This window comes from Cibotium barometz, chromosome 2 (assembly GCF_041138505.1).
Source record: "Cibotium barometz isolate CiBa-2024 chromosome 2, ASM4113850v1, whole genome shotgun sequence".
Lineage (NCBI taxonomy): Eukaryota > Viridiplantae > Streptophyta > Polypodiopsida > Cyatheales > Cibotiaceae > Cibotium > Cibotium barometz.
In genome coordinates this window covers 63,853,095-63,868,040 of record NC_141047.1, presented here as the reverse complement: position 1 = coordinate 63,868,040, position 14,946 = coordinate 63,853,095, and the positions used below count along the sequence as shown (strand labels likewise).

Genomic DNA, 14,946 nt, shown 5'->3' with positions numbered 1-14,946 from the left:
TTCAACAAAAGGGATTTTAAAAATCTATTTTTAACATACAAAAGGACACCATTTAAAGGTGGTATTTATAGATTGAATAGAAAAAAAGTGTAATTTATTCATGAAAAATTCACAGATAAGGGGTTTTTAAAATAGACCTTGAACGCACATGATATAGAGGGTTTACATATAGTGAACCTCCCTCCCTCCCCCTCCCCCTCCCCCCCCCAGAAGCTCATGGCAAGACCCTCTCGTCATGGAGCATGTAGATATTGTGTCAAGATTTAATGGTGATGGGTTTTACACGTGAAAAAGAAAGACCATGTACTTGCTTATGTGTAAGGGGCTTTTACCCCTAATTGAGGATGAACAAGTAGAAGTTGAGCCACTTCAAAATAACAAAGCATTGGGGCTTATTGCTCAACATGTGGGTGATGATGTGCTTAGTCACATTGCTGGCATTAAGAATGCCAAATTGGCATGGCAGGATTTTTGGCACAGACTCAAAAGCTCAAAGATCGATTTTCCCAAATACAATAAAATTATGATCGTACATTCGTTGAACGAGTCCTTTCCATACGCATGCGTACCGCTTTTTTTTGCAGGAGACGAGCGTCACACTCAACGACAACAACAACCCTCTTTCATGGCGCAGAAGGAGCACCATGAGAGACCTCACGCAGTGGCCATCCCCTTGCCTGGCCAAGGTCATCTCAATCCCCTCATGCGCTTTTGCATGACCTTGGCTTCCAATGGGTTCATCATCACCTTCGTCAACATCGACCCCATCCACCGGCGCATCCTGCAGTGCAGCACAGCTAGTAGTGATGAGCAGCTGAGACAGGAAGCTGCTCACGCTTCAGCGCTAGATATTCGCAGAGTGAGCATCCCCATCGATGGGCTGGACCTGGCCAATGACTTCCGATTGTCTTTTGCCGATTTTCTCACTGCTACCCAAGCGCTCAGCGATCCCATCGAGCGCTTGCTGCAACGCATCTCCAAAGAAGGTCCTCCCGTCACCTGCCTGATCTCGGATGTCTTCATGTCCGGCCCAACGCAGGGGGTGGCGGACAAGCTGGGCATACCCAGGGTGTCTCTCTTCCCGTCAAGCCAGAGTGTGAATCTATTTTTCTTCTACATCCACACTGGCCTCTTGCCTCTCGAAGAGGGTAAGCAGCGTCGACCTCTTCGCACCAAAATATATTTTATCTCATTGTCATGGGTTCTAATTCGACTAATTTTGGCAGTCATTCGATTAAGCATCCACCGGGACAGGCCGGCGGAGATGTTCTGCGAGGATCTACCTGGGCTGCCGCCCTTGCGCAACCGAGACATGCCGCCTTTTAAGCATATTGTGGAAGAGACTGATCGCTTGGTTCCGCTCATGGTGCGTCAATGCCAGATAGCCTACCAGAGCTCCCACTCCATCGTCGTCAACTCCTTCGACGAGCTGGAGGCGCCCGCCTTCGAAGCCATGGCCAAGCTTCTGCCGCAGCCTATCTATGGGGTGGGTCCGCTCGTCGAGCACCTGGAGGGAGAGAGCAGCACCAGCCTGTGGAGGGAAGAGGACCACTGCCTGCACTGGCTCGACCAGCAACCGCTCCGATCCGTTCTCTACGTCTCCTTCGGCAGCATCACCCTCCTCTCCAAGCAGCAATTCGAGGAGGTGCTTGCCGGCCTTGAAGCGAGTGGGCAGAGGTTCCTTTGGGCGTTCCGCCCAGACCTCCTGCAAGACGCCTCTGAAATGCCACCCGAGTTCCTGGAAACCACCAAGAACCGCTCGTGCATCGTCCCATGGGTCCCCCAGCTTCGCGTGCTCTTCCACCCCTCTGTGGGCGGCTTCCTGACCCATTGCGGTTGGAACGCCACCATCGAAGCCATCTCCGCAGGCGTCCCCATGCTCTGCTGGCCGTACCTCGCCGACCAACAGCTTGACGCCAAGTACATCGTGGAGGAATGGCGAGTGGGGCTGAGATTTGAAGCCGGATCGGATGGGGGGAGTTTGGTGGACAGAAGTGAAGTGGAGAGAGTAGTGAGAGCGTTGATGGAAGGCCAAGAAGGCAAGACGCTGTGGAAGAACGCCTCCAAGCTGAGCGAAGCTGCAAGCTGCAGCCGACAACCTGGAGGATTGTCCCAACGAAACATCGAATCTTTCGTTCACGCCTTCTCACCACGTCATGAATGATCGAGAGTTTTGACCTTGATTCCCGTCGGCTAAATATAATATAATAACATTTCGTATATCTCCTATGTAGGCTAATAATACAAACATCATTTCGTATTTTGATATAATATATTTCGTATTTCGTGTGGCTTAAAACTGTTTTTTAGAAAGGATAATTTTATTATTAATATCGTTTAGTTACAAAAAAGATGAAATGTTCCCTGTGATCAATAGGCTAAGTGCTGATGAGTAATTGAGTCTAGTAGCTTCGACTTAAAGGGGCCAGTGATAATTTTTAATTTAGCTACAAACACCTCTTCCTTCTATTCGGCGTGTTGTATATGAGGGCACCATCAAAAGACAAGTTGATTTCGGGCTAGCCGGTTCTGTTTGCAGGACTGTGTATCTGATCCAAGGCCAGATACTGGCTAATGCTTGATTAAGCATTGTGATGTCCCCAAGCAGCGCGTGCTTCCAGGTAAATTGATGATGTGTGTCCCTGTTGTCGAGCCACTTCCTTGTTCCTCTCCATAGAGCTTGAGCTATTGGGCATGCCCAGAAGATGTGAAAAGGGTCCTCCCTATGGGTGTTACAGAAAGGGCACATCGATGAGATTGGGGACCAGCTAGTGAGTTTGTCTCTTGTAGGGAGCTCTTGTAGGGAGCTTGAGATACAGGAGCCTCCAAAGAAAAACATTAACCCACAGAGACGGTGTCGTATAGACCATATTGCCACTATACGTCAGACCTAGTTTCTGATGGAACTTGGAGGTTTCCATTGATGAGCAAGACTTCCAAAAACCAGTGCGTCTTGGGCATGTATAGATCAGCTCCTTTCAACTCAGGAAGTAGCTTACCCTTGTTGGTGGCCCAATTGGCGAGCCAGTTGTCAACTTTTAGGCACAATGCAGTTGGCCAGGGAAACAGGAGCACCTCTGCAGCGGCTTGTAGGGCAGCATGAGCGCGAGGAGCAAGGCCAAGCCGACAAACAATAAAGTCCCATTCCATCCATTGGGCAATTATATTATCCCATATATCATTCCACGTCTGCACTCCCTTTCTGTGAAGTTTTCGAGCCTGGTTGACATCCCGCAATGCTTGTGGCTTGCCATTTTCCATGTTGCACACTGACCACTAGATGCTCTTGCCCAATGCCCTGTCGCCAAAGAGTAAGAGGCCGTTGGCCTTTCCACTGTAGACTAGTGAAGAGCTCATGCCACCCAGCCACCAGTCCGTTCACTGGAGTTGATTGTTTGACTGTACACTTGCCTCTTAAAGCAATCCTATGTTTCCAAAGAGAAGTTTGGCCATCGCCCAGGAAGTCCTGAGGCATTTTGAATAAAATATCTAGTGATTACTCCCCATGGGGTGCATTATTTCAATCCTCTGTAGCCATTTGAGTGTGAGGCATTAGGAATTTTTTGGACCCAAAGAGGGCCTCTTGGATTAACTTTTGATTAGGAATGGACCAACAGGAAGAGGGCTGGGTGCACATTTTTGACTTCTTTGACCCTAGGGGGCCTAGGCTTTGGTTTGCTAATGGGGCCTAATTACTACTCTTGTCCCCCTACCTCTTGGGCCCAAACTTAGAGGTCCCCCACCTAGAATCGCGCAGATGCAAAACCCTAAAAATTAAAACATTTTATTTTTTCCCAAAAGTGTGTTTCCCTCTCAAACTTCCCCCCAACATACTCTAGGTTTGGAAAGCTCATTTTGAACCTCTTTCTTCCTCTTCTAAGCTCTCCATTGCTGCAGAAACTCCATACCTCTCAAGCTCTCCCTCCTTGTCAAGCTCCCTCAGTCTCAAGCTCCCTCTCCCTCTTTCTTTTTCTAAGCTCTCCATTGCTGCAGAAACTCCATCCCTCTCAAGCTCTCCCTCCTTCTCAAGCTCCCTCCCTCTCAATCTCCCTCTCTCTCTCTCTCTCTCTCAAGCTCCCTCCCTCTCCATTGTTTTTCTATCCCTCTTTAGTCTACTGTAGGTTGAGGAAGCCTATTCTCAAACTCTAACCCTCTTTTAAGCTTTCCATTGTTGCACTGAAAACCTTGAACTTTCTCTCCTCTCCACTCTTCTGTTGTAAAACAAGCTTTTCTTTTCCCTTCTTCTCTTTTCTTACCACCATGGCCTCTTCCAGTAATGTGAGAAGACCTAGGGAGAAGGTGGAAGAGCTTGTGCTACATAACACAAGAGATGAGAATGGAGTTTGGGCTCCAACAAGATTCAAGGTTGGGGCTTGGGTCTACATGCAGCCAAGCTCTAAGGGACCACATCGAGTACGTCAGCTGGGGAATATACTACATCATTGGAAGGGGCGGCTACAAGGCTTCAAGCATACTAAGAAGGAAGGACTGGTTGCCATAATGCAACATGTGTATACCCTTGGACACCTGTACATTCAAGGCCAACGACCAAGGTTTCCTTCAAATTGTCAGTGTAACATAAACACAGCTTTAACAACATGCTAATATTGGATTTTTTGTTTCAAATTTTCTTATGATTCTCCATTTTCTTATGTCTCTCTGCAGATATTTTCCCCTCTAATTATGTTGAGGAACAACCACTCCAAAGCCTCATTGGAGTTTTCTATGCTATGTATGCATCCATTGGAGAGGCAATGTTTGTATCTCAAAGCCCAAGTGATCTTGTACAGAACAATATCTTTTTCTTTTCTCACTCATATTTTGTAGATAAAAAACCAGGTTTATTTGGAAAGCTAGAAGAGATCCCCAACCCCCCTCTTAACAATCCCGAATGGCCCAAACCTGATGCTTGGACCATCTTATGCTTAAAGTTTAAGATGGTAAGTGATATCAAGACATCACTCAAGTTTTCAAAGGCATCTAGGTCAGTAGGGCTAACTTTGGTTTTGTCCTTTACATGTTTTTGTGTACATGTTCAATTCCATGCCAATGCACCAAACAAAAATAACGTATATTTGTAAGGAGGTACGGTCTAACCTCATTCAAGGATTACTAGGAGAGGGTTGGGAGGTTAATGAGGGATCACATCAGGGTGATGTGTATAAGTGCAATGTAGCAGATTCTACAGTGTCTTCTAGGTTCTTGAAGGCACGCTCTATTTTGTACATGCGTCTGCACTACCAAAGATGGATGCAAAAGCACGGGACATGGATCCCACTTCAAGCCTCAGAAGAAGAAATTATGCCTATTGAGGTAGCTGTGATGATGCAAAATGGATGGATTGAGTGAGTGGTAGGAAGCAAGCATTGGAGCCTAACAGACCTGCGTCAACACTTTAGCATCATGGGCTTTGACAATGTGGAAGAGTCAAGTTTCAAGTTGATGAGAAGAAAGGTTTATCTGATTCCACTGCATGTCTAGAGTTAACCCTTACACTTTCTGGTTATTGTGCCACTTTTTATATTTTTACGGAATGGGAAGCGTAAGGAGGGGACAACCATGGTCTCAGAATCATGGCAAATGGGGGACCTTGAATTTTCAGCAACAAGGTTCATAGCCCTACCAACACATAGTAGGCATGTGGAAGAGCTTGAAGATGAACTGAGTATATGGAAAAATAGCCTCTGTTTTGATGCACGTGAGGGGCAAGAGTTTCACGATCAAGGTGAAGGCAATGACAAGCTTTCAAGTCAACAAGGAGATGGAGATCAACATGAAATAAATGTCACAAGAGGGGCAAAAAATAAAGACATTATAACAATTTTAGATTAGATGACATGCTTGTAATTTTGTAGTAGGCTCTTTTTTCAACGAATCTTTATTTAATTGAAATATTAATAATTTTGCAAACTGTAATTTTTTTGTCTAGTGGTCTAGTGTGAAAAGGCCAAACTTTAAATTTTAACTCTATAAATAGCCAAAGGTGCCTTCTTTCTCATTTTCACGCGATAGAGACCAAGCATGAGCTCACACTATCTCTTTGCATTCACATGGCTACCCACTTTGACAACTTCTGTGAGTTCCTCTCCACCACCCCTTGGGCGGGCATGCAAGAGCGAGCTCTTTGTCATGTTCTCTCGTGAAGTCGACTTTGAAAAGTTGCTCGCCCTTGCGTCCCAACATTATGAGACACAGATTGCATACATGGAGCAATACTTGGCTCCCCACTCCATCTCCTTTTCCCATTGCCCCAATGATCGATGGGTGCCTGTTGAGCTACTTAAGTACATTCAACAATATGCCCGCCCCCCCTACATCCAATGCCTTGAACGCTTCATCGACAACATCTGCATCCCTGTAGGAGCTTACTGTACCTTCAATAAGCAGGAGGTGAAGAGGTTAGGGAAGGGAAATTTAGGAACTAGGTTCCTCTCGTGGCTCGCCACTTTTGCGTTCCTCATCAACGAGATGAGGATTCGGATGAGGAGGTAGAGATGCCTACATTACATTTGGCAGGGTATTTGAGGGATGACAAGGAAGTGAAGGCAGTAGGAACGAGTGCTGGTGTAGAAGAGCAGCTTGCATCAGAGCATGTTCCAGAGGGTGCACAATCTGTAGCTGAACAGCCCACTGTAGTAGAAGATGCGGGGCCATCTTCCCCACACGAGGAGAGCAAGGTGCTGCCAGAGCTTGAGATCAATGATCTCTTGAGCACCATTGTGGTGGAAGGTGAAGAATACTTATTTCTTCATGACCTTGAAAAGACAGCTAGCTTGAGAATGGATGAATGCTTGGGCATTATATGCACGCGATGTGAGGTGGACCTTGATACGTCCAACCTCAGTCTGCACGCGGAGCAAGCCCTAGTTTCAGAGGAGGAATTCACAACCTTACAAGACAAGCTAGAGGCTGAAAAGGATACCCTTGCTACTGGAGTAATGGAGGAGACCAAAGCACTAAAAAAGGATGAGGCTAAGTCCTCGATTGACCTCTCCGCCCCCACCAGCACTTTGGCAAAAGAAGACATTGAGCAAGAGGTAATAATCGACCTTTTACAACCTAGAAACATTTGTAATTATGTATCAGAAAATATTTTGATTTTTTCTTTGATTGCAGAGGGTGGTTGAAATTGACACATTTGCTGGGAGAGGCGACGACAGCAGAGACCAATTTTGAGCCTGCACCGTTGTTGTAGAGCCCAAATTCGCACTGTTCTGGCATAGCTTCCCTAGCCCTCCAGGAGCAATTCTGATGCATTGGATGACAAATAATGTATTTTTATACATGATTAAAGGTATTTTATTTTGTAAATTACTGTTTTTATAATTAATGTACTCAACTTCATTATAAATGCATCAGAAATGATCCTGAGTGGCTGGGGGAGCAGTGCTAGAATAGTGCGCCTGCACCGCCGCTGCATAGTCTAAATTCGCACTGTTCTAGCATAGCTTCCTCAGTCCTCCAGGAGAAATTCTGATGCAGTGGATGACAAATAATGTAATTTTACACATGATTAAAGCCGTTTTTATCTTATAAACTATTGTTTCTCACAATTAGTGTACTCAAATTTATTATAAATGCATCTGAAATGATCCTGAGTGGTTGGGAGAGCAGTGCCAGAACAATGCAAATTTTGAGCCTGCACCACCGCTGCAGAGCCTAAATTCGCATTGTTTAGACATAGCTTCTCCAGTCCTCCAGGAGCAATTCTGATGCATTGGATGACAAACAATGTAATTTTACACATGATTAAAGCTGTTTTTATCTTATAAACTATTATTTCTCATAATTAGTGTACTCAACTTCATTATATGCATCAGAAATGATCTTGAGTGGCTCGGGGAGCAGTGCCAGAACAGTGCGAATTTTGAGCCTGCATCGCCCGTTGTAGAGCCTAAATTTACACTGTTCTGGCATAGCTTCCCTAGTCCTCCAGGAGCAATTGTGATGCATTGGATGATAAACACTATATTTTTACACATGATTAAAGATGTTTTTATCTTATAAACTAATATTTCTCACAATTAGTGTGCTTAACTTCATTATATATAAATGCATCAGAAATGATCTTGAGTGGCTGGGAGAGCAGTGCTAGAATAGTGCGAATTTTGAGCCTTCATCGTGCCGTTGCAGAGCCTAATTTCGCACTGTTCTGGCATAGCTTCCCCAATCCTCCAGGAGCAATTTTGATGTAGTGGATGACAAACAATGTAATTTTACACATGATTAAAGCTGTTTTTATCTTACAAACTATTGTTTCTCACAATTAGTGTACTCAACTTCATTATAAATGCATCAGAAATGATCCTGGTGAGTGGCTCGGGGAGCAGTGCCAGAACAGTGTAAATTTTGAGCCTGCATCGCCGGTGGAGAGCCTAAATTCGTACTATTCTGGCATAGCTTCCCCTGTCCTCCAAGAGAAATTCTGATGCATTAGATGATAAACACTATATTTTACACATGATTAAAGGTGTTTTTATCTTATAAACTACTATTTCTCACAATTAGTGTGCTCAACTTCATTATGCATCAGAAATGATACTGAGTGGCTGGGGGAGCAGTGCCAGAACAGTGCAAATTTTGAGCCTCAACCGCCAATGCAGAGCCTAAATTTGCACTGTTCTGGCATAGCTTCCCCAATCCTCTAGGAGCAATTCTGATGTATTGGATGATAAACACTATATTTTTACACATGATTAAAGGTGTTTTTATCTTATAAACTACTATTTCTCACAATTAGTGTGCTCAACTTCATTATAAAAGAAATGATCCTGAGTGGCTAGGGGAGAAGTGCCAGAACAGTGCGAATTTTGAGCCTACATCGCCGTTGCAGAGGCCAAATTCGCACTGTTCTAGCACAGCTTCCTTAGTCCCCAGGAGTATTTCTGATGCCTTGGGTGACAAACTGGCACATGATAGACACTCCATGTTAAACAAACATGATGACACCGAGACATTGTAAGAGAAACTTAAAATTTTAATTATCAAAAGGTTACAAATGAAAGCCAGATAGGCTTGTTACAAAGGGGGGTTTGAAACAAAAGAGTTGTTTCAAAAAAAAGGTTAACATCTAAGATCTCTAGATCGTGTCTCGCTCGCCTCAAATGCGCCGAGCTAGTTGCATGTCCTTGGCAGATATGGTAATCCTCTTTGCATGTATTGCAAGGAGGTTGGTGTCTTCAAAAAGCCCAACAATGTAAGCCTCGAAGTCTTCTTGCAATGCTTCAAAGGCAATCCCCTACACACGGAACTCTGCTCTCTATTGTTGGAGAATCTCCTTCACTGTGCGAGCAAAAGGGGCTCTTCTTATTAGCAACTCAGTGTTCCTCTGATAAAACTTGATTTCTTGTAGAGCCCTATGCCCTTGGCGCATCCTTCTCCTTGGAGCTCTCTATGTTGTGTTAGTGCGTTGGCAAGGTTGGGACTTTCTTGGCTTGAAGAGCTTGACCTTTCTACGCTTGTGCGCACTTGCAGGAACCTCCTCTTGGTCTCTCTCATAGTCTAAATCCTCCTCCTCCTGTTGCTGTGGTACCTGTGTATCAAGTTCCTCCCAAGTAGGTAGGGCACCCTGTCCTGGTATCAGCGTCTTGCCACCTAGTATGGTGCTACGTAATGTAGGAATGTTTTCACCAACCCAGTCGAATTGCTCATCATTGGCCTCTCTGTCTTGATCTCTGGGGTGGCTGCATTATGGGGTCTTCTTCACATGCTTGCTCCCACTAGAAGGGCCTGCATATGTGTGCGCTGGTGTTGCTGTGGGAGGAGGGTTGGTGGACTCTGGTGATCCCATTGGGCATGTCCTAGAATCCAAGGGGTAACTCTCTTCCGTGGTGTCGCCAGTATGTGGTCGTTGGGTGCCTTGCACTGTCTTTTGTGAAGGCATGGTAACACGTGCGGTGTTCTTGGTGCGTGCCATATCCATGTACGACTATGCTAACATGGTGATGCTGGTGTCCTTACGTGGGTGTCTACGTAGATCTTGAGCTCAAGCTCTCTAAAAAAGTGAAATAAAAATGAAGTGAGAGAAGGAACTATTAATAGTCTTTTTAAGGGGAAAAAAAACCTAACTAAACTTATTTTCTTAGTCTTATTACATCTAGATTTATGCTGGTGCGTGCACAACCCAAAGCCTCCCTTGTCTCCTCATTCGTGCACGCCAAGCACCATGCCTATGGGGAGCATTGGTTCACAACCATTCAAGCCGAGCATGACTTTTTGCAGCCTTGCATGCCTCTTGCGCAAGCTTAGATTGTTGGGCCCGCTCCCTAACCAATACCCTTCCAAAGGTTGTGCGATAAAACCAATTGAACTTCTCTTGTAGATAGTTTGTACGTGTTCCTCCTATAGAAGCTCCACCTCCATGTCTTGTATTTTTGAATCGCGCCTTGAGCACAATCCATCATGCATTTAATTGTCTTCAAATCTCCCCAAGATGCCAATCCACCTTGAACTTTTCTATGTTTTCTACATCTAAAAGTTGACCATCAATTTTCTTTTTGATTACATCTGTTATCCAGGGAGTCCTTTCAAACATCCATGTCAATACCTCATGTTTCTCCCTCGGTACCTCGACGAATGCACCAAGCCACCATACCTCTTTCTGCTGAGATTGCACACTAAAACTTGGTTTGGTAGTCTTTTCCCATGCACAAATCATGGCCTCATTCATGAGCGTAATGCTCATACGTTCTAGCTTCCGACCTTTCACAATTTGGCACTCATCTAGCTTGAGCACAAATGAAAGTGTGCTCCCCAAAACTGCAAATAAACGAAGACCATAGAACTTCACCATAGCTTGTTGTAGTCTCTCAATATGAACAAAGATGTTATTGTAAACATCATAGTGAAATTCTGTACTTGTTGTCTTGATTTTCTTTCTGCTCGACCCTGTGTCTAATGTTAGTGTGCCCTCAACGTGATAAAATTGTCCTATAGCTTGCTGCACATCATCATTATTGATACGCTTGACATTTTGAATCACCTTGAGTGTAGGAAATAAAGCGCTAGTGATTCCTTATCTTAGAAATGCATCTTTTACAACCTGACGAATTGCTTTGGTACCCTTTCATGTTGATTCTAGCCGCATCACAAGCATGTTGAATTAATGAAGAATCGATGGAGGTGGTAATCTCGCTCACTACATTGCTGACAACAGCTTGGTGTATTTTAGGATGATGAGGGTCAGTAATAATTGAGAGAATATCCTTGGTATTCAGAATGGCTTTGACCAAATCCTTCCATCCTTCTTCATTAGAACCACACACCTCTTACAGAAAATTCCTGGCAGAACACAAATCATGACTATTTTGTTTAAATCACTGACTGCATAATGAAAGTTTATGTTACTTACTTTGTTGTACGAATCCTTTTCTTCCGTACTCCACCTTTAAACGCAAGAGACTCTATACCAGCCAATGTCTTTTTACGTTCACAAGCACCATTTGGCGTTGCTTTGAGTCGTTTGATAAGTTCCTCTAGCCTTTGAATCTTTGCATCCTTCTCCACATTCTCTGCGAGGATCTCTTTCATTTTATCTGATGATGTTTTAAGTCCTTCTTGACATTATAAAAGGCTGAATTGTGATGCTTGCAATTGAGATTGGAGAATATGGGTTTGCCAAGCTCCACTTGTAGTCAATCTTCTGCAGTATCCTAACAAGCCAAGCTCTCCTTCACCAACAAATTGCATAAAAGATGATAAATTGCATAACGGAGGGTTTGCTCTTAATGGAGGGTCAACTGGATAGAGATGCCCATCAACCCAAAGATCTACATTTTTCTCCTTAGCTATCCTATGAGCTTGGACAGATTGTGCATCAGTAGGATGGGGTTTTTTAGAGCTGCCATACTCTTCAGGAATACGAATGTATAAATCAACCTTTCGTTTTCTAACTTCACAAGGGGCTATACACACAGATTGCAAAAGCTCCATAGCTAAGCAGAGGAAGAAGCTAAAGCAGAGAGAGAGAGAGAGAGAGAGAGAGAGAGAGAGAGAGAGAGAGAGAGAGAGAGAGAGAGAGAGAGAGAGAGAGAGAGAGAGGGAGTGAGTGAGAAATACTGTTAAAACTTTGCTGTTGTTGTAGGTTTAACACAAATCCATTTTTCTAAGTAGAAAATGATATTTTTGATATACAAATATACTAACATGGAGTTTTTCTCATCAATAAATTACATTTATGAGAAAAATTAAAAAATAATAATTTTTGGGGTCCCCACAATTTGATCTGACAGTTAGTTATGTTTATGGGGTCGTGGGGACCTGACAGTTAGTTATGGATGTATTGGCTCCTGACAGGCTTCTGACGTGACCCTTGAATTACAAGCTTTTTAGAGAAAAAAATTTATTTTCATCATACATATTGGTTGGGTGGTGTTTTTTCCACCTCAAAATGTAAAAAAATAAAAATAAAAAATTTTCACTTTTTGGGGCCCACCTAAATACGAGAATGTTTTGCTGATGTGTAGAAGGGAGATATGGTGGGAGTTAATGAGAAAGGAGATTTCAAACTGACAAGAAAGATTCAATTTATAGAGAGTGAAGATAAAAAATTCAAAAAGTAAGAAAGTATGAGAAAAGTCAAAAAGTAAGAGAGAGAGTATGAGAATATTCTCTTTAGAAGTGAAACTAGGGGGGTATGGCTGATCATAGGGGGTATGATGTGGCAAAAAAATAGGGGTCATCATAGCCTTTGTCTCCCTTAAGCCCAACTTTTTAAGCTCTAATCTCTTAAAATTAGGAATTCTTAGGAGGCCCTTTTTGGGTCCAAAAAATTCCTAACTGCGTTGTTGCTCAGACACAAGAGCATAAGCAAGACAACCAAAAATACACAAATGAGCCATAGAAAGCTTCGTGCCATGCCAAGCTTCATAAGGAGTTTTAGACTGCAACGCCTTGGTAGGGCATTTATACGCATAGTTGCCTATAACCAAAAACCATAAGGTAAATCTTGGGCTTTCACCATACATCGTGCCATCTCCATGAGACCTGTTCTTCCTCTCAGCCACACCATTTTGCTGAGGTGTGTATAGCACTATACATTGATGCCTTATGCCTTTTCTATCCTTATATGTATGAAATTCCTTAGACATACAGTCCCCCCCTCAATCTAAATGAAGGGTGCCAACTTTACATTCACATGCATTTTCAGCATGGATACGAAGTGCCTAAAGCACATAAAAACCTCTGACTTCTGCTTTAATGGATACACCCAGCTATATCTGGAGTAATCATCCAATAAAAGTGACATAGTAAAGATATCCCCCCAATAGATGGTGTCCTCATAGGACCACATACATCACTATGTGTATAAGCTATAATTTCTTAACAACTCTCACAAATCCATCTTGGAAATGATGGCCGATGCATTTTAACAAGAATACATCACTATGTGTATAAGCTGTAATTTCTTAACAACTCTCACAAATCCATCCTTTGGAAATGATGGCCAATGCATTTTACCAAGAATACACCCCTCACATACATGTCTAGTAGGGGTCTCAAGAGTTGGAAACTTAGACACCATATCATGCATTTGAATGTGTAACAAACTACCATAATTTATATGGCCAAATCATGATGCCATAATTCTGCATCACTCATAGAACGAGTCGTAGAGACTGAGCAAGCATCATGCTACAATTTCTCAAATACATCCATCTTGTATAGGTCATGAAACAAGGTACCTGAGGCAATGATAGAATAACTATTAAAATTACAGCAATGTGATGAGCTATGGTGGATCAAATGCTAGAATCAATATCATTAACAAAGTGATTAGATAATAATTAAGATGTGATTAGTGAGTAATTAACTAATAGCTTAATGTAGGCATGGATAATCAAAAACCAGCAAATTCTCATTAGGCCGATGCCTCAATTTATAGAGTTTACATCTAAGCATCTAATCCCACCGATTTCTCCTTGATTCACTCCACCTCTTTTGCTTGATTCTCTCCATCTCTCCCAGAATATCTCCACACTTCCTAAATCTTCTCATGCTATCCTTTATTCTCTCCCAGTAGATTCTTCTCACCTTTTCATAGGTTCTCTCACATTTACAGATTCTCTTTTACAACCTCTTGCCAAGGTCTTGTTCCCGCACACACCCTATTCACTTGTATATTTCAACAATAACCATCATTTCTATCCTGACTCACTGTACATCTATCATCCACAAATTTCACCATCAAGCCTGACAAGACTAAGGCTGAAACTGACAGTAAGTTCTTCTTAATGCCTGGCACATATAAAACTTTAGAAAGAGTAAATGCGCCCCCATTTGCAATAGTGAGCATAACTCTACAACTCCTTTGATAGGATACGAGGAACCATTTGCACATGTGATGGTTCGTGCACACTTGGGATAGATTCCAAAGATGAGAACATTTTTTTTGTGTGAAGTAATGTGCTTACTAGCACCACTGTCAAAGTACCAAGTATCCTATTCTGCCACTGACATCATGCATACATCATGAACAAAAGGGTCATAACTGCAATGTATTGTCCATGCCTAATCATCTTGATGAGCAAAACTTGCAGATTCCTTCTTCTCTGCACTTGGTGTGCAGATGCATCAGCCACATCCATGCCCGATTCTTTCTTTTTCTCCTTCTCTAGTCTTTTCTTGCACTCATTTATGTAGTGCCTTGGTTTCCTGTGCAAATAGTGACACTTTCCCTTCTTTTTAGGCTTATCACCTTCTTTTTTTGCATCCTTTACTGAGGATTCTGATTTTGGCTTATAGCCACCATGTGAAGAAGCTTTACCTTTGCCTTTTTGATTGGCAACAAAAGCTTGGTCACCAACTCGCATAACAAATCTATTTTGCCTAGTGTAAGATCCCTATCCCCACCACTGCGCAACGAATTCAGGGGTAGCAGCGGAAGTAGCAATTTTTACACGGGGTAGGGTCCCACACTCGGGGCCTCGCCCACAGATATCCGAACAT

General features: G+C 43.2%; 1 protein-coding gene across 1 annotated transcript; it reads left to right on the top strand.

The window, feature by feature from the left end:
* The first annotated feature begins 574 nt into the window (after positions 1-574).
* On the top strand, positions 575-2,299 carry LOC147641349 (UDP-glycosyltransferase 85A1-like). The gene is made up of 2 exons (XM_086820706.1): positions 575-1,148; positions 1,227-2,299. The coding sequence occupies exons 1-2, from the start codon at positions 626-628 to the stop codon at positions 2,162-2,164; spliced, it is 1,461 nt and encodes a 486-aa protein (XP_086676832.1). The 5' UTR covers positions 575-625; the 3' UTR covers positions 2,165-2,299.
* The last annotated feature ends 12,647 nt before the right edge of the window (positions 2,300-14,946 follow it).